General features: G+C 37.7%; 1 protein-coding gene across 2 annotated transcripts in view; it reads left to right on the top strand.

Moving 5' to 3' along the window:
- Positions 1–23321, top strand: part of TMEFF1 (transmembrane protein with EGF like and two follistatin like domains 1) — a 74198-nt gene that overhangs the window by 9220 nt on the left and 41657 nt on the right. For both annotated transcript variants that reach the window (XM_040631667.1, XM_008707886.2), the window contains exons 2-4: positions 13529–13638; positions 19768–19897; positions 23293–23319. In XM_040631667.1, the coding sequence (XP_040487601.1) occupies positions 13529–13638; positions 19768–19897; positions 23293–23319 (267 nt within the window). The remainder of the gene's footprint in view (positions 1–13528; positions 13639–19767; positions 19898–23292; positions 23320–23321) is intronic.

The raw sequence follows: 23321 nt of genomic DNA on the forward strand, positions 1-23321 counted from the left end.
TGTGCGCCTCCACACTGAGCGTGGAGACTGCTTAGGATTCCACCCCCCACCCCACCCTACCCCACTTGCATGTATGTGCCTTCTCTCTCTCTCTCAAAAACAAAAACAAAAACAAAAACAAAAGTATCTGCTGAAGTCATAATGATGTCCATCCTTTTCTGGATTTGTGTTTGTCTTTTAGTTTTTAAATGTTGGGATTTGTTTCCCAATACAGATGTATACTGTTTTTGTAAGCGTTCACCCACTTACATTAAATGAAGTAATTATGGGGGTGCCTGAGTGGCTCAGTAGGTTAAGTGTTCGCCTTTGGCTCAGGTCATGATCCCAGGGTCCTGGGATCGAGTCCCACATCGGGCTCCTTGCTCAGCGGGGAGCCTGCTTCTCCCTCTGCCTGTTGCCCCCACCCCCAGCTTGTGCTCTCTCTGTCTCGAATGAATAAATAAAATCTTAAAAAAAAATAAATGAAGTAATTATGATATTTGTGCTACCCTCCATCATCATTTTTTAAGTGTATAATCCAGTATTTTTAATAGTACAGACACGAGATTGTACAACCATCACCACAATCAGTTGTAGAACATTTTTATACTACTCCAAAGAAACTCCATACTCTTTAGTGTTCCCTCCCCAAACCCCAGTCCCCCAGCTCTAGGCAGCCCCTAATGTACCTTTTGCTGTATATTTGCCTATTTTGGACATTTCATTTACATGGAGTCATACAAAATGTGGCCTTTTGTGTTACCTTCTTTCATTTAGCATATTTTCAAGGTTCATCCATGTAGCAAGTGTCAGTGTTTCGTACCCATTTTATGTTTGAATAATGTCAAATTACATGGATATACATGCATACTGTGTTTTGTTTATCCATTTATTAGCTGATGGGCATTTAGATTATTTTCTTCTTTTTGGCTATTATGAATAATGCTTCTAAGAACATTCATGTACAAGTTTATGTGTGGATATATGTTTTCAATTCTCTTGGGTTTATACCTAGGAGTAGAATTGCTGGGTCATATGGTAGACCCTACGTTTAACATTTTGATCCCCTGCCAAACTGTACTTCAAAGTGGCTGCACAATTTTACATTTTCACCAGCAATGTGTGAGGGTTCCAATCTCTCCATATCCTGGTCAACACTCATTACTGTCTTTTTTTATTATAACCATTTCATTTTTTTAAATCCCTCATTTCCCTTGTATATGTAGTTTCTTTAATGGAATTTAAATTCTTACTTTCTTTTAAGCTGGATTGGGAGATGATATCAACCCATTTATCCCCTTCCTCCTTCTCCCCTCTCCCCCCTCTTTTTCATTGTTAGAAACATTGTTTTAACAGAACTATTTTCATTATTCCTACAATTAGTTCCATTATTAGCTTCTCTCATGGGATAAATGAGGCATTTAAGAGTTGGCATACATTCTCTTCTCATGCACTTTGAAATTCTGTTTAAATCTTAAAATTCCTTCAGTATTTGCTTTCAGTTTATTAGATGCTTTACTGTTAATCCTTTGTTACTATTTGAATAGATTTCTTTTTTACAGGTGTCATGTATTTTTCACAGCTCAGTTGTCTCATCATTTTTTGAAAAGTCATTTTAGGTTCTGAAGTTCTTAACACATTCTTCTGCCTTCAGAAACTTTGGCAGGTATTATGTTTTCAGCCACGGTTCCATTTCTCTTATTTTTGTGCGGACATTCTGAGTTTTTCTGTTCCGTGGTTAAAAAGAAAAAAGAAAAACCCACACCTTTTTTTTTTTGTTGTTGTTGTTATAAGGGCAGTATTTGTTCGATATAAAGAATTTGAGGAATATGGAAAAATATAAAGAAATTTGTGGTGATTGCCATTCTCCCCTGTAATATCTTAATGTTTATGCTGAAATTACTTCATTTTTATCCCACGAAAAATTTGAACTCTTTATTTTTTTTAAAGATTTTATGTATTTATTTTTGCGCGCGCGCGAGAGAGAGAGCGGGCGAGTGCGGGCTCATGAGCAGGGGAAGTGGCATAGGGAGAAGCAGACTCCCTGCTGAGCCTGGAGCCCAACTGGCGACTCTATCCCAGGACCTTGGGATCATGACCCAAGCTGAAGGCAGATGCCCAACCGACTGAGCCACCCACAGTCTCCTCCTCTGGGATTTTTAAGTTTAGTGTATTTTCCCTTTTAGCTTTCATCTAATGCTGTTTTATAAGTGAATCTAAACTGCCGATATTTCTGTATCAGTTCTGTTGTTTATGGACTAAATAATACATTTAGATTCCTCATTGTTCACAAGTCATTTTAGTCTATGTTTAGTGTCCCATATTCATTTTTTTCATACTTTTTTCTCTTTAAAGTGGTTTAAGGTATTTTTTTTTTAGATGGTGCTGTGTGTTTACCTTTATTGTTCCCTTCTTCAAGTTCAGATCATAAGTATTTCCTGATTACCACTCAATTAGATCTAGGGAATTTTTTTTTTTTAAATTCTTCACTATTTTACAAGAGTTTCCCGGGGTTGTGATTGTGTCTTTTTAAAGTTTTGGTTTTGGGAGCACCTGGGTGGCTCAATCAGATAAGCATCTAACTGGCTCAGGTCATGATCCCAGGGTCTTGGGATCAAGTCCTGTATGGGGCTCCCTGTTCAGTGGGGAGTCTTCTTGCCCCTTACCCTCTGCCCCTCTCCTGCTTGTGCTCTGTCTCTCTCTCAAATAAATAAATAAAATCTTTAAAAAAAAAAAAAAAGGTTAAGTTTTGGTTTTGGTTGTTTCACCTAAAGAGAAAAAATATCCTATTGTATAGTTTCCATTGCTCTTTTGTAAAGATCTCATTTATTCCTTGAAATCCTATGAGAGATTATTATACCCATTTTTACTCCAGGGAACTGGGGAGAGACTTAGTGCTTGCCCAATACCATAGAGTTATTTAATCAAATAATTGGAACTGCAAGTCTGGAACTCTTCCTAATGCAGCAGAGTTTTGCGAAGTCCTTTTTTTCGCCTAAAGATTTTATTTATTTGAGAGAGCGAGAGAGAGCACGAGCAGGGTGAGGGGCAGAGGGAGAAGCAGGCTCTCTGGTGAGCAGGCAGCCTGATGCAGGGCTTGATCCTGGGACTTTCCTGAATTTTGGCTACTGCCTATTCACTTAGTGTTGCAGACACTAAGGAATAGTGGTTAGAAATTGAGCCAGAAGGCGATACTGTGTTTAGATTTATTTATTTATATTTTAAAAATTTTGATGGAGGAAATGTGCTAATTGTACTTGCAAAAATCTTAAAATACAAATGTAAACATGTGTATGTTGTAAAATATAAGTTGGATTGTAGCCATAGTTATAGTTGTATAACCTTCTTTTCTTCACTTCATAGTGGATCTTGGTCTTTCCATATCAATATATGTGTTTCTACTACATACTTTAATGTCTGCATAGTATTTCATAAATAATTTATTTAATTCCCAACAGATGGATACTTAGGCCATTTTCTACTTTGCTGTTATAAAAAATGCTGTTGTTAGCAATCATGTACGCATACATATTTTTTTTCTTCTGTCCTTATTATATTTTCCTAGAAATAGAATTATTGGATTAAAGGATAAAGGTTTATAAAACTTCATTATATACTGCCACATTATTCCGTGAGAAGTTCTTCCAATTTACATTCTTACGGTTGGTTTGAGCGCTCATTTTCCATACCTTCTGCGGTGCTGGTATAATAATCATAAAAAAAAAGCTAACAGTATAGCACTTATGATGTGTCATGCAGTGCTCTGAGTGCTTTCTATATCTTTGTTTAATTCTCTGCCAACATTATGAGATAGGTACTTTTATTGTCCCCATTTTACAGATGAGGGAATAGAGGTAGAGAGTGGTAAAGTACTAAGGTCACAGAGCTGGTAAGTACAGAGCCAGGGTACTGATCTAGGCAGTGTTGTCCTAGGGCCTGCCTCTTAGATATCAAGTGATAATGCTTGCTCATTTTTCTTTCATTTTTTTCAAAATTTAATAGAGTTTTATACGAGTTTAAAATTATTTTTGTTTTTTATTGAGACATAATTCACATAATGTAAAGTTTACCATTTTAAAGTATACAGTTAAGTGGTTTTTAATATGTCAATATGTTGTATAACCATCACTGATATCTGCTATATAATTATAGAACATTTCCATCACTCCAAAAAGAATTTCCATACTTATTAACAGTCAGCCCCAATACTTCTCTGCTCCCATGCTCTGACAACCGTATAGAGACTCTGTGTCTTATTGGATTTACTTATTCTGGACATTTCATATAAATGGAATCATACAATATGTGGCCTTTTGTGCCTGGCTTTGTTCACCTAACATAATTTTTTTCAAGATTCTTACATGCGGTAGCACATATTTGTTTTATCTGACTTAAAAAATAATACAAGTTCATTATAAAACTCAGACAATTCAGAAAAATACGTATAAAGAAGAAATCTCAAATTCTGCCAAGAGATAACTGTGGTTCATATTTTCATGTGTATACTTTTCAGATTTTTGTATATAGGCATTAAGAAATAGCTTGTGTCATACATTTAAAAAAGTCTGCCTTTTAAAAAAACTTAATGTTTTATGTCAGGAAATATGGAGATTCTTCATCATTCTTTTTAATAACTGCAATATAACAGTTTATGGATCTGCAAGAGGGAAGACACACAGGTTTGCCAAGTTCGTCAGAAAAAGGAGTAGGAGAGAGTGTTGCAGTTTGGAATCTATGATTAGGACTACGTAGGACTGGGAAGACCCTGAGTACCTTTAATACCCAGTTTGGGATCTGGGTCTTGTCTTCTTTCTGATCCTGCAGTAGACCATCCTCCCCATCACCTTGCCCGAAGCAGAGGCATTTAGAATGGAGGCAGCAGGGAATGATTGTAGGTGTTGGGTGGAGGACTGACACTTTCAAAGTGGTACTTAACAAAGGGTAGCTTGGCAGTAGTATGTAGCATGGGAGTTGGAGTCAGATAATTGTGTGGCATATGTGAAATTTCTTTTGTTAAATATAGCTTAGAGAGTTTTAGTCATCTCTGCCATTAATGCTTTTTAATATTAAGGTAAACTACTTTTGTTTTTGTAACATAAAATACTGAGTACAGTTTATTTTGTCTCATATCTTTATGGTAGAGAATAACTAATATAATATGGTTAATAAACATGTTGAAGATAATTTAATTTCCAGTTTCTCTCATTGCTTAGACTCAAGTCAACATTTACTAAATCTACTGTTTGATTTTTTTTTTTTTTAAGATTTTATTTATTTATTTGACAGAGAGAGACAGCCAGCGAGAGAGGGAACACAAGCAGGGGGAGTGTGAGAGGAAGAAGCAGGCTCCTAGCGGAGGAGCCTGATGTGGGACTCGATCCCAGAACGCTGGGATCACACCCTGAACCGAAGGCAGATGCTTAACGACTGCGCCACCCAGGCGCCCCTACTTTTTGATTTTTACCCTGAAATGTATTTTCAGTGATTTGTGTCATTAAAGGTGTCCCTTAGATTGGTCTGGAGAAAGAAAGAAAGAAAATTTTTGTTGTATACCTATTTGTTCTCGGTACTGTGGCTCTCTAGTACCCATCTAACCAATACAATATCTAGGGAAGGGAAGGTGTAATTATTCTAAAAGGTGAAGAACTAGCATGTGAAACCTGGCCCTTGTCAACCCTCAAACTAGTGCTTTGTTCATTATATAGCAAACTGTCTCTGGGATTGTATTTGAAATCACATTTTTTTCTTGTATTAAACATAACCAGTATGGAAACTTGAAAAGAGGAGAAAATCATCCATTGTTCAACTGGTGTAAACATAGTCGTTTTACCATTTTTTTTTTCCTGGCTGTGTTTTCCTGTATGTGTTTTTTATACATAATCTTAGTGCATCTGTATCGTTTTGTTTTCTGCTTTTTCACTTGACATTTATTAGCATATTTCCATATTGCCCCTTAATATACACAACCTTTTAAATAGCACTACAGTATCCCATGGCTGTACCACACCATTTTCTGGTGTGGGATATTTTAATTATTTAAATATTTCAAATATTTCTGCTGTTCTCAGTGTAGAGATTGGGGTCCTGTCAGTTTGGATTGCTATGTTTTTCTAAAAAATGAAAGGTTTTCCCAAATACTATTAACATCTAGACATGTGTATAAACCCATTGAATTGAGGTTATTCTTAAGAACTAAGAACAAGGTAAAGAGTTTGAACATGTCCTGTGGGGAGTCAATAAGGAATCAACTAAAGATGAACTATAGATTCCCACACGTTGATAAGTACTTCGCATTCATTTTAGGACTTTCCCCCTGCAGCTCTGAGGACTGGAAATGGCCCATGAGACGGCTTTAATATGGTTGGGGAAAAGCAGGGTTTTTTTTTTTAAGACTATTTATTCATTTGAGAGAGAGAGACAGAGAGAGCACAAGCAGGGGAAGAGGCAGGGAGAGGGGAAGAAGCAGACTCCCCGCTGAGTGGGGAGTCCAATACGGGACTCAATCCCAGGACCCTGGGATCAGGACCTGAGCTGAAGGCAGATGCTTAACCATCTGAGCCACCCAGGTTCCCTGAAAAGCAGGTTTGAAGACTCGAAGTGGTGCACGTGGATGAGAATGCTAAGAGAGACAAAGCAAGTTGAGAGGACACAGTGGGATGGCTGGGGGCAGAACATAGTTATACATAGTAGGAGCCCTCTTGTCTTGGTGCCTTAAAGTTCTTGTAGTTAGTTGGTTAATCAAGAAAGTTATTTAAAGTGGGGAGTCACAAAAATAATTTATAAATGTATGTAGCATTTTATTTGAACTTAAAAACATAAATATATAGATTTATTAAATACTATTTTGGTTTTTACAATTTTTTTTTTTAATTTTTAGGGAGTGAGCAGGGGTGGGGTGGGCAGAGGGAGAGGGAGAGAGAGAATCTTAAGCAGACTGCATGCCCAGCATGCAGCTCAATCCCACAACCCTAAGATCATGACTGAGCCAAAATCAAGGGTTGGACGATTAACTGACTAAGCCACCCAGTCACCCCTATTAAAAACTATTTTGAAAGAAGGCCCAGAATTTTTCTTTGAGAATAGTTGGGATTTCCACTTTCTTGAATAACCGTACATTGGTTACAAATTCCAGTTTTAATCTCTTTAAAAAGGAACTTAAAGATTTGTGGATGCGGAATTCTAGATTTTTCTCTCGCCTGTACGTAATACAATAGCATCTTTTTAAAAGCAGCTCACCTTAAGTCTTGATGTAGCATTCAATTCTGTTTTCATCACAGTTTATTTTCGTTCTTATGAAATGTTGAAACCACATAATTCCAATAACAAATACATGGGCTGCATAAAGCACAAGAGCAACACCCCTGCTTGGAACTAAAATACTGATGAGTGTTCTAGAGAGTGGCCTAGTAGCCTTGGAGATTCATTGTGCTATGGGCATTGATTGGTATGTTTTACAGAGAACAGCATACTTTGGTTTCCCTGGAGAGTTGGTTGAGTTAAAGATAAGTTCTCTAAGAGGGCTGTGGACATGGACTGAGCGGTAAGAGAAGGGAAGAGGAGTGACTAAATGAGAAGTGGTCGGAGAGTTGGGGGAATAATCAAGATTATTAGGTTGGAAGGGGAGGCCAGGAGTATCAGCTTCTGTAGAAAGGCCACTGAAAGAGTTGGAAGGCTAAGAAAAAAGTTGTGGCATCTTTAAAATAGGAGGTTCTGTTGACCTTTGGTAGAACTTTGATAGGAAGGGAGAGGAAGCCAAGCTTGCTACGGGTTGAAGCATTATTTTTTATTTATTTTTTATTTTTTTAAAAAAGATTCTATTTGTTTATTTGACAGAGACACAGTGAGAGAGGGAACACCAGCAGGGGGAGTGGGAGAGGGAGAAGCAGGCTTCTCGCTGAGCAGGGAGCCCGATGGGGGGCTCGATACCAGGACCCTGGGATCATGACCTGAGCTGAAGGCAGACGCTTAGCGACTGAGCCACCCAGGCGCCCCTGGGTTGAGGCATTATTAAAGGAGGGGCACTCACTCTGACCCAGGACTTGACATAAATTTGAACGCAATATATTTGGATCCCTCTATTGAAATGAAAAATAGCTGTGGTAATGTTCAGAGATCTTGGAGACTGCTATTTATTTGACTCATTTTTTTATGGTGATTACGTTACAGAATTAAATGTAAAGCCTTTAATCAAGGCTTTGGTCATCTTTGTTAGTGGTTCTCAGCGGAGGGTGATTTTACTCCTCAGTGGACATTTGGTAATGTCTGGAGACATTTTTGGTTGTTAAAGCTGGATGGTCCTGCTGACATCTAGTGGATAGAGGCCAGAGATGTTGTTAAACATCCTCCAGTGAACAGGATAGCCCCACGTATCCAAGAATTATCTAACTCAAGATGTCAGTAGTGTTGAGGTTGAAAAGCCTTGAATTCTATCGTAACATCTTGCAAAGTTTTCTCATTTTTGGCTCTCCATTGGTGTTAGCTATCTTATAAGATTCCCCGGACTACCTTCTGTTTAATGGAGGGGTGGTAGAAAAGTCATATCATTCTGGAGGGCTAAGGGAATCTCATTTTGAACTGTAGCCCAAACCTAGTTAGTGCTGCTGAAAGTTAGGGACTTGGGCATCTCAGGTTCACAGTGAGTAGGGTTCCTTCCTGTAATGTGTATTGTTTCCCAGCTTTGAGATCTTAACATTGAGACAAGTTTTACATTTAGAAAATTGTGTAATGGGCACATTTGCACCATAGCAAAATATTTTTGTTGTGAGCCACTGTTCTGAGTTCTTTGTGTAAAATATTTCTATTTGGGGAATTCATTTTTGAGGGCCTTAGAAATGGCTCATCTATTTTGCTGAGTTTCCATTTTGGGTTCAGGAAGGCAGCTGTGTAATCATCATCGTCATTGACAGGTAGTAGAGTGCCCTCTTGATGCCTGGTACTATATTGAATACTTGAAAAGAAATAACATTCAGAAGATGATCCCAAAATAGAATTCCTTCTGTACTGAGTTTGAGCTTAGGCATTGGTTTTCTAATTTGTGAGAGAAGTAAGAATACCAGGAAGTTATGATGCTCTTGATAAATGTATCATATGGACGGTGATGTAGCACCAAATTATTTAAGACTTTTGCTTACGAATATTTATCTTAATTAAATTTTTATGCAGTTTGTCAGGTTTGTGTTTTGCTACATGGATCAGTGACCTGACCGATAGTGGCTTAAATGATAAGGGCTTTATTTATTTATGTGTTTGTTTATTTCCTATAACAATGAGTCTGAATGGGTGAAATCCAGGGTTGGTGTGATGATTCTATAATTCTTCTCTCTTTCCACACTCTTGCTCTTGTCCTTCTGGTCTACCATCTTAGCTTGTAGCTGTCATCTTTGTGCATGTAAGATGGCTACTACAACCTTAGGGAGGACAAAGAGTGGAAGAATGAAGGAGGAAGTGACAGTGCTTATGTATGAACTGTAGTACATTGCAAGAGAGTCTGGGAAATACAGATTATTTAGCTGAGCACCTTGCTTCCCTGAACAAAATCAGGGTTCTTACAAAGTAAGAATGGATCCAGGGTAAGCAATTAGCTGCGACTGCCATAGTAACAAAATTATTTAAAACGTACATTCATGAGCTTGTGACATTCACGATCTTGTGTTCTAATAAAACACTTGGAATTTTCCTATTATTCTTTATTTGTGGAACAGTAGTTTTGTTGATAACTAGCAAGGAAGTAATCTCAGATATTGGAGGTTTAAGAAATATGTGAAAAAATCTCTTAAAATGAGAAAACTCTTTCCATTGACTTTTTTCCCCTTGCAAATGAGAAAATGAAATTATTTGATTTTAGGACACTCTAGGACACTTTTCATAAGGAGTGTGGTTAGGGAACCACCAATATTAATATTTATGTGTACTATTTATTTACTGTATCTCTACTTTCACTTAAATTATTTTTCTAGATAAGAACATTAAGATAAGAGCATTATATGTTGTGGGCAATTAAAACGTTCTTTTATTTATTTTAATTTTTTAAAAATTTCGTTTGAGAGAGAAAGTGTGTGGGTGCCTGTGCACGAGTGGGGGAGGGGGAAGAAGTAGAGCGGGAGGAAGAAGTAGGTTCCCCACTGAACAGGGAACCCCCCTCCCCACATGAGGCTTGATCCCAGGACTCCAAGATCATGACCTGAGCTGAAGGCAGACATTTAACCAACCGAGCCACCTAGGCGCCCCTAAAATATTCTTTACCGTTAAATGTTGTTTCTAAATTCTGTATAGTGATCCTATATTAGTTTTTTTTAATCCTATGTCAGTTTTATAATCAGCCAAAAAGTCTTACTAATTTGTCAAAGTCAATACAAGTCTTGCCATCTTTGACACTGCATCCTCTGCTTCAAATCCATTTTCATCTCCTTCTTGAAATTCCTAGAGCAATCATAGCCTGTACAACAGCATTTTCTCCTTATAGACTATATTGAATTCATCACTAATTGTTCCATATGTTAGCAAGATCATCGGCTCTCTGTTATATATTTTTCTGTGTGTCCCAATTTCTTAGCATAGTATTAGATATACAGTAGATACTTGTTTCCTGATTAACTAAATAATCACATTTAATGACACATTAATACACATGAAAATAACATGAATTTAATGACAGGACAGGCATAAAATAAAACATGACTAATAACCAGTGTAATCAGAATTTCATGACTTTTACCCTTACCTATTAATGTAGGACCTCTAGCTCCCCCAAATTGCCCCCCCCGCCCGCCGCCCTGTAAGTTTATTCTTGGAGCCACCAAAGGGTGTTTCGTGTGGGCTCACTAATGTATTCTGGCCACTGCCACGTAGCATGTCTTTGTCTTCCTGCCATGTTTGCTGCCCCTAGATAACAGAGGTATATCTCTGTGCCCGATTATCTCCTTGGCCTTGTGCTGTCCTGCCAGGTATAATGCTGATGCTGGGGCTGTTGAGGTATCCCAGCCTTTTTTCTCCCCCGCTATTTTATCTTCTTGTATGGACATCAAAGCAGAGCTCTTTAATCTTGTTGCTTCAAAGCTTTCGGTGAAAGCTGTTATTCAGTTTCCCATTGTAGCTCTTCTGTTATGATGAGCTCTTGGGGCTGGGCTGGGGGAGCAGTCCAAGTGATAGACACCAACCTGTGCATGTGGCCATTCCTCCTGTTCAAGCTTTGTTTATTGTGCCAAGCTTTTCTGCCTCTCTTTAGTAAGGATGATTATTGTCCCAAAATATTTTTTAGTCTAACCTCATGCAAACAGATGCTTTGAACAACTCTGTCTCCAGAGTTGTGTGAATCTTTGTGGCAGGGATGGTTTAGGTTCTAGACTGCAATCCCATTGTACTTTAAAAATACAGTAAGTAAAACATACCTCAAAGAATCTCAAGCCCAAGTCTCAAGTCAGAGCAACTCAGAGCATGATCTTGGTCCACAAATAGAATAAAAACTTTACTTATTCTTGTTTTATATGTCTGATTGTGTTGGAACCCAGTGTGAACTTTAAGGCCACAAAGAAAAAGAGGAGAAATGCACTAAATTTTATTTCTAGAATTGTATAATTGTCTTTATTTCTGTGGCCCCTAAAATTGGCTAAGCTTATAGTTGTACAGAGATATTATGCATTCTTATCCTCTTCTCCAGAGCATTTCCTTATTAATATTTATTTAATCTTCCTTGGGTTTTAAGAGGTACATACATTAGACAGTAATTGGAACTGGATCTTGTGCAAGTTCCTATAGGAATGCAGGTAGATAGAAGAAAAAGCAAACACCATGCTTAGGATTGAGCCTCAAGTGCTAATGCAAGTCGTCAAGGGGGAGCTAGATGAGTAAGCACAGATTGGGAGATATGTGGAACCAAAGCATAGAGTCTCTATAACCAAATGGCCAAGGTGAAAGGATTTAAAAGATGATCATCTGTGCCTGAAATAGTGAAACAGTGAGAACAACAAAATAGCTCTAACAGTTTCCTGTTACGTTTCAGCTCATGTTTTGTTTTGTTTTTTTCTTTTTAAACACCTGAGTTTCATTTAAGGAAAAGAAAAATTTTGTAAACTATAGTTACATAGATGTATACTTTACCCAGTGCAGTGCTTGGTTGAGAGTCGTTATTCAGATAAGTACTGTTGACTCAACTCCCTAGGTATTTAAGTACTTGACTGCCAGTTCCTTGGAGGGTCAGCTAGGAGGAGTAGGAGACCCAAGACACCATTGTAGAGCAGTGAGAACTGATGGGGCAGAGAGAGGCAAGACACCATTGTAGAGCAGTGAGAACTGATGGGGCAGAGAGAGACAATGAAATGTCACCAGGATAGATGTTGCTAGCTAGATACAGAACCTTCTTGACTCAGTCCGCTGGGTCCTGGTTTGAAATCTAGAACTAGAAAACAACCAGGGATGGGGAATTGCTACAGAAATGTTCCCTGAGATCTGTTTGCAAAGACCTCATCATGATCCAGAGCTGCAGGAGATCTTGTGCTCTTCCCAGAGTCCCTCAGCTACTGGACAGAGCCAGAGGCTAACTTAGGCCTTGCTGTTCCCACTCATGTGTTCTCCTCTACAATGGGCTGTGTTTTTTAAACAATCATTTGTTTATTGTTTGCTATTGTTGCTATCATTGTATTGTTTATTGTTTGTGGTTTTATCTCTCATACCCAATAGGGAGGATATAAAAATTGCCTTATAGTTGTTTTCACTCAATTCTACGTGATTCTAGAAAGCTTAATTTGATAGCTCCAGAGCAATACCGATGGTCTTGGAGCAGGAATGAAATGACCACAGAATGCTAAGATTGGCTCTGCTTCCTGTGGTAGAGTAGAATTAAATCAGTCATTTAAAAATTTTAAGAGTAAGATTTTTAATCTTTTTTATTCTGTGCACATTAATATTCCATATATATCTATTGTATGAACTTCAAGTTTACTTCATAATTCTTTTGTAATTAAAATAGTTTGTCTAGAGTGAATTATGATCATCTGAAATTTATTTGGATATCAAAAGAATTAAGATTTCTTTTAATTATTCTTATTTGTTCTCCTTAAAAGTAACTTAGTCCCTAGAAAAATAATCTAAGGGAGTTCCTGGCTGGCTCAGCCAGTAGAACATGCAACTCTTGATCTGTGGGTCGTGCGTTTGAGCCGCATGTTGGATGTAGAGATTATTTTTTTAAAAATCTGTAAAAAAAAAAAAAAAAAGATAGTCAAAGATATTAAGACAATAGTAAGAAGACTGTCTTAAGCTCTTGGTGGGCCAAATAGAAAAATTCTGTAGATTTACCTTTGGGAATTCTGTGAAATCCTGAAATTTTGAGTTTTATTTTGGTTTGGGTTACTTTTAGGCGTACTCTTTTGCAAGATTCCTTGGGGAATTCTGAACATTTTGTGTCCTATGGGACTTGGTTTTTGTATGTTATGTCTTATTATTATACTTGTGAATGAGGCGATCAACACATTTTAAGGTTTTTTTTTTTTTTCTTTTGTAAAATGTACATTTGGATACAAAAAGACATGAAACATTTTTTTTTCCTCTTTTTCAGAATTAAATGTGAGGGAGTCTGATGTAAGAGTTTGTGATGAATTGTCATGTAAATATGGAGGAGTCTGTAAAGAAGATGGGGACAGTTTGAAATGTGCATGTCAATTTCAGGTGAGGAAACCAAACCTATTTTGAAAAATTTTTGCATTTTTAATATTTTATCTTTCTACATTCTTCAAATTAAAAAGGTTAAAAACCTTGAACCCTGAAAGAAATTGGGTTCACAGCCCACTGATTTTTCTTTTGTCAGATGAAGGACTGTTATTGTAACTTCCATGCTTCTTTCCTTGAGTTAAGGGGACAGACTAGCAATAATAGGTGTGACGATCCTTTGAAAAAATATTAACGTTGTATTCAAATGTAAGTGCTAATTGTCACTGAAAGGAAATGAATATCTTATTTAAAATGTTGACATTTTTGGGGGGCACCTGTGTAGCTCACTTGGTTGAGTGTCTGACTCTTGATTTCAGCTCAGGTCATGGTCTCATGGTTGTGGGATTGAGAGCCCCACATTGGGCTCCACGTACTCAGGGAGTCTGCTTGAGTTTCTCTCTCTCCCTCTCTCCACCCCCCCCCCCCCCGCCGTTTTTCCCCTTTTCTTCTCTTTGTAGTCTTTTTACTGTCCATTAAATTTTTTTTAAGTATCTTGACCCACAATGTTACATTAGTTTCAGGTGTACAACATTGTGATTCAACTTCTTTATGTGTTATGCTCTTCCATTTTTATTTGCTGCTGTCTCATCTTTTGAGGCCAAAGAACATGGCTGACTTAGTACCTCAGGGTAAGTCAAGGTTAGAGATAAACTAGACAGGAGAACCTCAAACTAACATCTTTGCTTTTCAGAAGCTCTTTTAAGTTGTGATTCTGTTTCTTTAAAAAAAAAAAAACTAAACTAAAAAAGGATGTGAAATGTATTACGTTCAATTTTTCGTTTTTATTTGCTGTGATTAAATTATTAATCTGGCTTCAGAATATTGCCCAGGAGATGTTTCCTGATTCAGGATTTGAGATGAAACAAAGAAGAAACTGAAATTTTTTCGACTCATGATCTTATTCTAATCGTGCCCACCATTTTGGATTTTAAGAGAAGGAAAGGGTACAGAGATTAGGGACCAAAGCATTACAGTTAGTGTTTCTAGTAAGCATATAACCTCAGGAAGTTCTTGTATGATCCATCCGAAAAGAGAAGGCATGTTTTCTATCCTTTTTAATGATAATTTAATGAGAATCAAAATCAGAGCGCTTGCATATGAAATCTCTTTGAAAAACTATAAACTATCAGGAAGAGTAGGGAGTTATACTATTGTCTAGCTGGACAGGCTCTTCAGAGTCAAAACGGACTTTACAATCCACTATTTATTCACAATAGCCACCTTTGACATGGCTTTAGCTGACCTTGTGCCCACCCCTACATGGTTACTCACGCAATGGATGTTCTGGCTAGTGTGTTGTCTCTGGCTTCCCTGCCTGCATCCCAAATACTCTTAAAAGGGGTAGCAACTAAAGTGGGCTTCTTTCCTTAAAAGAAGGTATTGGTGTACATAGTGTAACTAAGCTCTCGTGGACTTTTACTTCTTTCTGTTCTTCACATTAGATAATTTTTTCTGATCTATCTTCAGGTTCCCTAATCCTTTTTTCTGTCCTCTCCATCCAATGAATTTTTATTTTCAGATTTTTTTTGGCAGGGGGGTGAGAGGAGCAGAGGAAGAGGGAGCGAGAGAGAATCTTAAGTAGGCTCCATGCCGAGTGCAAAGCCCAATGCAGAGCTCGATCTCATGACCCTGAGATCATGACCTGAGCTAACTGAGCCATCCAGGCACCTCTCAGATATTTTATTTCTAGACGTTATAGTTTTGATTTCTTTTTTTTCTTTTTTAAAGATTTTATTTATTTATTTTAGAGAGAAAGAACACGGAGGGGTGGGGAGGGCCAGAGGAAGGGGGGAGAGAATCTCAAGCAGACTCTGTGCTGCATGGAGCCTATTGCAGGGCTCAGTCTCAGGACACTGAGATCATGACCTGAGCTGAAACCAAGAGTCAGATGCTTAACTGACTATGCCACCCAGGCACCCCTCTAGTTTTGATTTCTTGACTGAGATTTCCTGTCTTTTCGTTCATTACAAGCATATTTTCCTTGAATATAGATACTGCTGCTTTAAAATCTTAGCTAATTTTAGCATCTGGAACATCTCAGGGGTCATCTCTGTTGATTTTTCATTTGAGAATGGATTGTGTTTTCCTTTTTCTTTGTATTAGAGTAATTTTGAATTTATCCTACACATTATGAATGACATTTTTTAGTGTTTGAATTCTGTTATGTTCCCCTGAAGAGTATTGTTACTTTTTTTTTAAAAGATTTTATTTATTTATTTATTTAACACAGATAGCGACAGCCAGCGAGAGAGGGAACACAAGCAGGGGGAGCGGGAGAGGAAGAAGCAGGCTCCCAGCACAGGAGCCTGATGTGGGGCTCGATCCCATAACACCGGGATCACGCCCTGAGCCGAAGGCAGACGCTTAACCGCTGTGCCACCCAGGTGCCCCAGTATTGTTACTTTTGAAACAGTTAAGTTGGCTGAACTCCAACTGCAGACTCTCTTCCCTGTTGTGGGAAGCAACACAAGTATTAGTTCGTTATTTTTAACCTTAGCTGGGCTACTTAGAGTCTACCACATGAGTGGTTTGGGAGTCAACCAGAAATTTGATAGGAATTTATATACAGAATCTGGGAGTCCCTTCTGCCTCTCTCCTTTCTGGTTTTCTCTCTCTCTTTTTAGTGGCTCTGGTTGCCTGAACTCTCTCCTTTGGTTTTTAAGCCAGAAAGATTGTAGGTTTCTTATTGGTGTTTTAGCTGCCCCTGTATTGGGAAAACTGAAGCTGTTCCCTCTTCCAACTGTCTTAAATTTCTTTAGGTTAAATTCCTTGATGTGGGATTGTTGTGCAGTGGGATGCTTATGTGCAGATAACATTCTCACCAGTAGCAATATATCTGACTGCTTGTTTCCCCTTGGCCTCTTAGTGGTGGATTTTGTCAGTCCTTTTAAATTTTGTAAGTCTGTAAAGGCAAAAAACTTTTTAAAAAATTTTTTGTTTGATTATTAGAGAAATTGAAAATGTGCCATATATTTATTGACCATTTTTTTGGTGAATCAGTATTTCATATTCTTTGCCCCCATTTTTTGGAGTATTTTCTTTTTCCCTTGCGTTGATTTGTAGACACATGTATGTATGTGAGTATCAATGTGCATATACTATATATGGTACGCTATTTGAGTACTTACATATTGCTTATGCTGAGCATTATATTCATTAACATTTCTAAATATATATATACATACACATATATACATATATATATATAAAAGCCTCTATAACTCATAAATTCTCATGAGAACCTGTGACACAGGTACTGTTCTTATGTTTTTTAAAAGAGTAATATATGCCCATATTAAACAACTTGAACATTATATAAGAAGATCTATAATATAATGAAAAAATGTCTTCCTTTCACTCCAGACTACCAATTGCTTATCTCAAAGGCAAAAATCTGTTTCTTGTATTTCCTTCTAGAAATATTGTGTGTTATACAAGTGTATGTGGTTGACCCTTGAACAACGCAGGCTTGAACTGTGTGGTCCACTTATACATGGGTTTTTTACAGTACAGTACTGTAAATATATTTTCTCTTTTATATGGTTTTCTTAATAGCATTTTCTTTTCTCTAGCCTACTTTATTGTAAAAATACAATATATACTACATGCAACATACCAAATATGTGTTAATCGACTATGTTATTGGTAAGGCTTCTTGTCAACAACAGGTTATTAGTAGTTAAGATTTGGAGAAGTCAAGTTAGGCATGGATTTTTGACTGTGTGGGGGTTTGGCACCCCTAACCCCCATGTTTAAGGGTTGATTATAGGTGTTTTAATTTGTCTTTTAAGTCCTAAGTCACTCAATAGTGTTTACCTTAGAGAGCATTCCTTTTTAGTTTATACAGATTACAAAAATATTAAATTAGTCTAGTGTCGTTTTCATTTTGTTTATAATTTTTGATATAAAGGAGGTTTTTTTTTTTTTTTTAAAGATTTTATTTATTTATTTGACAGAGAGAGAGACAGCCAGTGAGAGAGGGAACACAAGCAGGGGGAGTGGGAGAGGAAGAAGCAGGCTTCCAGTGGAGGAGCCTGATGCAGGGCTCGATCCCAGAACGCTGGAATCACGCCCTGAGCTGAAGGCAGATACTTAACGACTGAGCCACCCAGGTGCCCCGATATAAGAAGTTTTAAATTTTCATATCATATTTATCTATTTTTATCTTTATGATTCTGGTTTTCATTAATTGAAAGTCTTTCCCTGCAACTCTAAGATTATAAAGAAATAGCCTTTTTCACCTTTTTAACATATTTGGACAGCTAGAAAATCCTGTCATGATCTATCTGAATCCCTTGCATTCTTACCTGGTGGCAAAGCAGGAAAGAGAAATAAAAGTTAGGAGTTGAGATCACTAGACGTTTATCCAGTGCTTGCTTTGTGCTCTGTGCTAGATGCTGAGGATATAAAGATGTTTGAAGACAAGTTGCTTGCCCTGTAGGAGCAAACTGCCTAAGGGCTTACAGCATGATTTGATCCTGCTGCAGAATGAACCTTCCTTTGACTACTCTGGCTTCTTATAATTTATAAATCTGTTCAAGTTAGACTTAGGTTATTGCCAGTTGAAGAAAAATCACCTCCTATGTCCATTAAACACTTCTCTGCTGGGCGCTTTAGCAGTATCTTTCAATTCATTTAAAAAACTTGCTTGTGATTCAGCATGCTTTTAGTGTTAATATGAGCTTTCTGGTATGTAATTTAAACACATTTTAACAGATAATAACAGGATTTTAAATAAAGTCTAAAATTGTTTTTTTCAGTCTGCTAATAAGAGCTATTATATAAACAAAGCAACTTTTGTACTGAGAAAAATGATCAAAATTGCATCTTTCCATTAAAATATGGGTTATGGGGGTAGTGCAGTCGATAAGTGACTTTTGGTTTCGGCTGAGGTCATTATCTCAGGGTTGTGAGATTGAGCCCCCTGTTTTGCTCTGTGCTGAGCACAGAGTCTGCTTAAGACTCTCTCCCTCTCCCTCTGCCCCTTCCCCTTGTGCTCTCTCTCTTTCTCTCAAATAAATAAATCTTAAAAAAAAACCCAAAAAACAAAAAGCTTGGGTTATATACAAAGAGGAGGACCTGTGACTTTTCCCTTATTTTCTTTCCTCCTCTTTGTTCTTCTCCCTGGAGTTCCCTGGATTATGTCTTTTTCCCCTGAATTTATCAGTGTCTGTTCTTGCTAGGTGTCATGCCCTCTTATAAGATCTTTGTATTATATATATATATATATATATATATATATATATATATATTCTTCCATCTCATGCTCACTCCTAGGTATGTGCTTGTTAGGCTGAATTTCGGGGACGTAGCCTGCACTGTTTTTAGCCCCCTGCTCACTACCACTGAGTGACACAGAATGAGATCCTGCTGAATAGCTTGAGTGTGTGGTGGTTAGAGTACATCACTTGTGCGAAATCCTAGGTTTCCTACTTATTAGCTGTGACTCTGGGCAACTACTTAAGACTCAGAAATGATGAGAGCATAGCAAAACCAGCTACTATTTATTGAGAATTTACTAGGAGCAGATATAAATGCTAAAGATGGATTTCTCTTATTTAATCCTCACAACAACTTTATTAGGTAGATGGGTATTATAATTACTGTTTTACAGGTGGGGAAAATGGCGATGATGCGAGTCCATGGTCACATGGATGTGGTGGACTTGGAGATCATGTGTTTCTTTATGTTTTTTATAGTGTTTACCTTGGGACTTTGCATTCTAGAGGTATTGAATAAATGAATTTTTGATAATAATAAAATGACGTTATGTAATTAGTGCTTCTTAGCTCATTACAAACACTGCCAAGAATTTCCCTCTTACCTCACTGGATCTTTGTAGCAAGCAAATGAAGTAGGTAGCACGGGATTTTCATTCTCATTTTTATGGATAGTTGGTAGTTATTTTCATTATAAATGTGAAAAGTGTGAGAAAGTGGTATAATTCTTTTTTTTGAACCAAAGAAAAGAACAAACTATTCTGTAGTAGAAGTATGTCACAATACTATGGTATTACATTCATGAATATGAAGTAAACTATTAATATTCACGCCTAGTTTTGAGAATTTATTTTTGTTTCTTTTGCAGTGTCATACAAATTACATTCCTGTCTGTGGATCAAATGGGGACACTTATCAAAATGAATGCTTTCTCAGAAGGGCTGCTTGTAAACACCAGAAAGAGATAACAGTCGTAGCAAGAGGACCATGCTACTCCGGTATGTGTGGTATTTTTCTGAATAAACGTTAGAAATGATTCCGCCATGGTTTCTAAAAGGAAATTTCCAGTCGGAGGTGTATTCCCAGAACTGCCGTATGGATCAGTTGTGTGGGGGAGTGGGGGAGCTCTTCTTTGTCTGCATTTCATGTTGTTGCTTTTTAACCCCAGATGGTCTAATACTGCATTACTTCTCGTACATTGTTAATGCTTACTGCCATTTTCATGGGGACCTCGCGTATCTTTTTGCCTTATGGTTAAGTATTAGATAGAACAAGATTTGGCATGGGAAATGATATGGGATCTGTTTTGTTGATTTTTATTTTCTTGGTGCGGGGGAGGGGTGGAGAATATCCATGGAAAGCCATTAGTGGCATCCCAGGATGTGTCTCTTTCCAAGCTTATCTCTTTTTATATCTTCTCTCTTCCGTCTGCCAGTCCTTGTCACCTATCTTCCTCCAGTTTTTTGTATTTACTTCCTTCTCTCTTCCTTCCTGAATTGGTAGTGGTTAATTTTGGAAGGCACTGATGTAAGTTTCTTACTTGCATTTGTATTTGGGGGCAGGGATGCAGGTGAAGGGTTGTAATTAGAATTACTGTATGGAGGTTAGCAGTAAAGGTGTAGACACGTCTTATATGATATGCTATATTTCTTTTCTTTCCTTATATGTTACAGTGCTTGTTCAGAATTTTTACTGGGGCTCCATTACATAAGCATGAATGATCCATTGTCCATGTGGTTGATCTCAAACTCCAGGTCCGCTAATACCACATGACTGAAAGCCTCCACTCTAAATTACATGGTTGGTCCTTGTGGTGTGGCGAGCCTTCACCCTAGGACTATTGAGTGTGCCCAGCCCCACCTTAAGATCTGATGTGGTCAGCACCCTCCCTAAACATGACACTCCTATCAGGTATGATATAGATTACCATCCAGAAGCTGAGGGCAAAGACCAGACCTGTCTTTGGGCAAGGACAGATTCTTTTCCCTACACCAAATAATTAGGTGCTTGGTGAAATGATTGTGTTCTTAGGCCAATAGACTATCATTTGCTGTGATTCTTGTATGTTTCTCTAAGTACTTTGTGTTTCACAGACTTGGTTTAGAAACTAAAAAAGAATAAAGAACTCTTTATAATCCCAAATTAAAAGCAGGGTGGTAGACTGGAAAGAACACTGTGTAGGTTAAAGACCTGACATTAACTCCAGCTCTTATTTACTCTGTGACCTTGGACAAGTCACATGGCCCCTCTGAGCCCCAGTTACTTAAACTGTTAAATGGATATCATCTCTTGGGATTGTTAAATGAGAATTGAATCACCTAAGCTGTGAGGTGCTGTATTGATCTTGTTAGTTGCTCAGTGGGCCACTGTTGTTCATCTCATTTGGTCTTTTTGTTGGTCCTGGCCCCTGTGCTAGAAATAACATTCTCTTTTGTTTACTTGAAAACTCCTTTCTTATGCTCTAAGGTTGAGCTTTAGCCTTTTATCCTCCGAAATTTTTCTTCCATTTCATCTCCTGGCAGAGTTTGTTCACACTTTGTGCATCTTTCTCTGTATATTAAATACTGTATTTCATTTCTCTGACACGTGTCTCCTGCCGGAGCAGTTGCTTCTCGACAGGAAGGCAGTATGCCCTGCTTGGGGGGTTCATCGTAGTCCCAGGGTTGGGGTGGGGTTGTGTGGATGGGGGAAGGTGTGTGTGCAATGCAAATATAGTCTGCAAGAAGAACTCAATCTCATTATCAGAGGAGTCACAATATTTAATTTTTTTTAGAATTTTAAAGGACGCTAAAGGAAGGTATGAGGTATTACATTTATTAAAATTGGGCATGGGTTGAAAACAGGTTGGAAGTAAGTATCTCATGCACTGGGGCATTCTTATTTATCAATTTATTCCTAGCATTATCGTGTTGTCTAGCATGTAATATGGACCCAGTCAGTGTATGTAGAATAGAAGGAAAAAGGGAGTGTTTTCCTAAGAAAAGTTTGGTCATAAAACAATTTTAAATTGAGTTCCCTTTTTTCTTATCTTTTTTCTGCTTTTCCACTCTTTCTTTTCCTCTTTACTTACTCAGATGTAATTATTTATGATTGATTAATCAAAATTGAACACAATTTCAGACTATAAAATCCCATGGAGATTTTGCAGTGGGTATTACAAAAAACATGTATTTTTCTAGTTCCTTTTGTTTCTACCATGTTTTGGGGATTCGATTATTGTCTGGAGGAGATTAAAGGGAAGGGAGTGATATTGTGAAGGGTGTTGTTTCCTACTCTGGGGAAGTATTCGAAGAACTGGAGTGGGTTCCCAAGGATGTGTCTCCTCCACCCCCTGAAAGTGCTGGATAAAGTGTGTCAGGTTCTTCACTTGCCATCTCTGCTTTTTTACTATACCATGCTGATGGTACTGTAGCGTTACCCTCTTTGTAACATGCTCTGCACCATATGTTGGCCTTTTTAGGATTTATAAAATAAATATTTCATATTAATTACATTTTAGGCCGACTTCTTGCTGGTAATATTGAGAGAGGCTCTTTAATTTCATTAGTAATGAGTATCTCAGCTACACCTTGGTGAGAGTCCTTCTGGTTAGGTTTCCTAGAGGAAGCTAATTTTATCGGTAATATGAAAACCTCAGTTCTGAAATTCTTTCCTTTTAAGCCTTGAGGCTTTTTCTTACCTTTTGGCTTTGGCCTTTATCCACAGATTTCATTAAGATTTTTGGAGCAAGACCCAAAGCTCTCTTCCTCCCTTTCTAATAAAAGCAGCTTATTCATTATTCCTCTCAAGCTTTAACAAAATTAAAAAACTTTTTTTTACCTTTTTAAGTGAGTTAATTAAAAATTATTTTTATATAGCCATTTACTTTACAGTATTTATTGGCCTTTACTCTGTGCAAGGCACCTGCATATTTCTTGAATGGGCTACAAAAGATGTATGAGGTATAGATGATTATGTGTCCAAGGAATTTTTATTTGGAGAAAGAATGGAATAGGTGTATGAGAATAATTTAGTTTAGTTCCATATCAAAAAAATAAGAGAAAGTCCGCATGAGAATTGCTAGCACAGTTTGATTTTTATAAAAGATTTATTTATTTATTTGAGAGAGAGAGAGCCCAAACATGTGTGCGATGGGGGGTGAGAGGGGAGAGGCTGAGGGGGAGGAAGAGAGAGAATCTCAAGCAGACTCCCTAATGAGCATGGTGCCCAATGCAGGGCTCGGTCTCATAACCCTGAGATCATGACCTGAGCTGAAACCAACAGTCAGATGCTCAACTGACTGAGCCACCCAGGTGCCCCATCACAGTTTGATTTTTGATAGGAGATTTTACCACTGGATAAGATGAAATTTCCAGCAAAAGTATTTCTATTCACTGTTTGTTTTTCTTCTCAGATAATGGCTCTGGATCTGGAGAAGGAGGT

The sequence above is a fragment of the Ursus maritimus genome, unplaced genomic scaffold (genome assembly GCF_017311325.1).
Source record: "Ursus maritimus isolate PB19 unplaced genomic scaffold, ASM1731132v1 scaffold_17, whole genome shotgun sequence".
Lineage (NCBI taxonomy): Eukaryota > Metazoa > Chordata > Mammalia > Carnivora > Ursidae > Ursus > Ursus maritimus.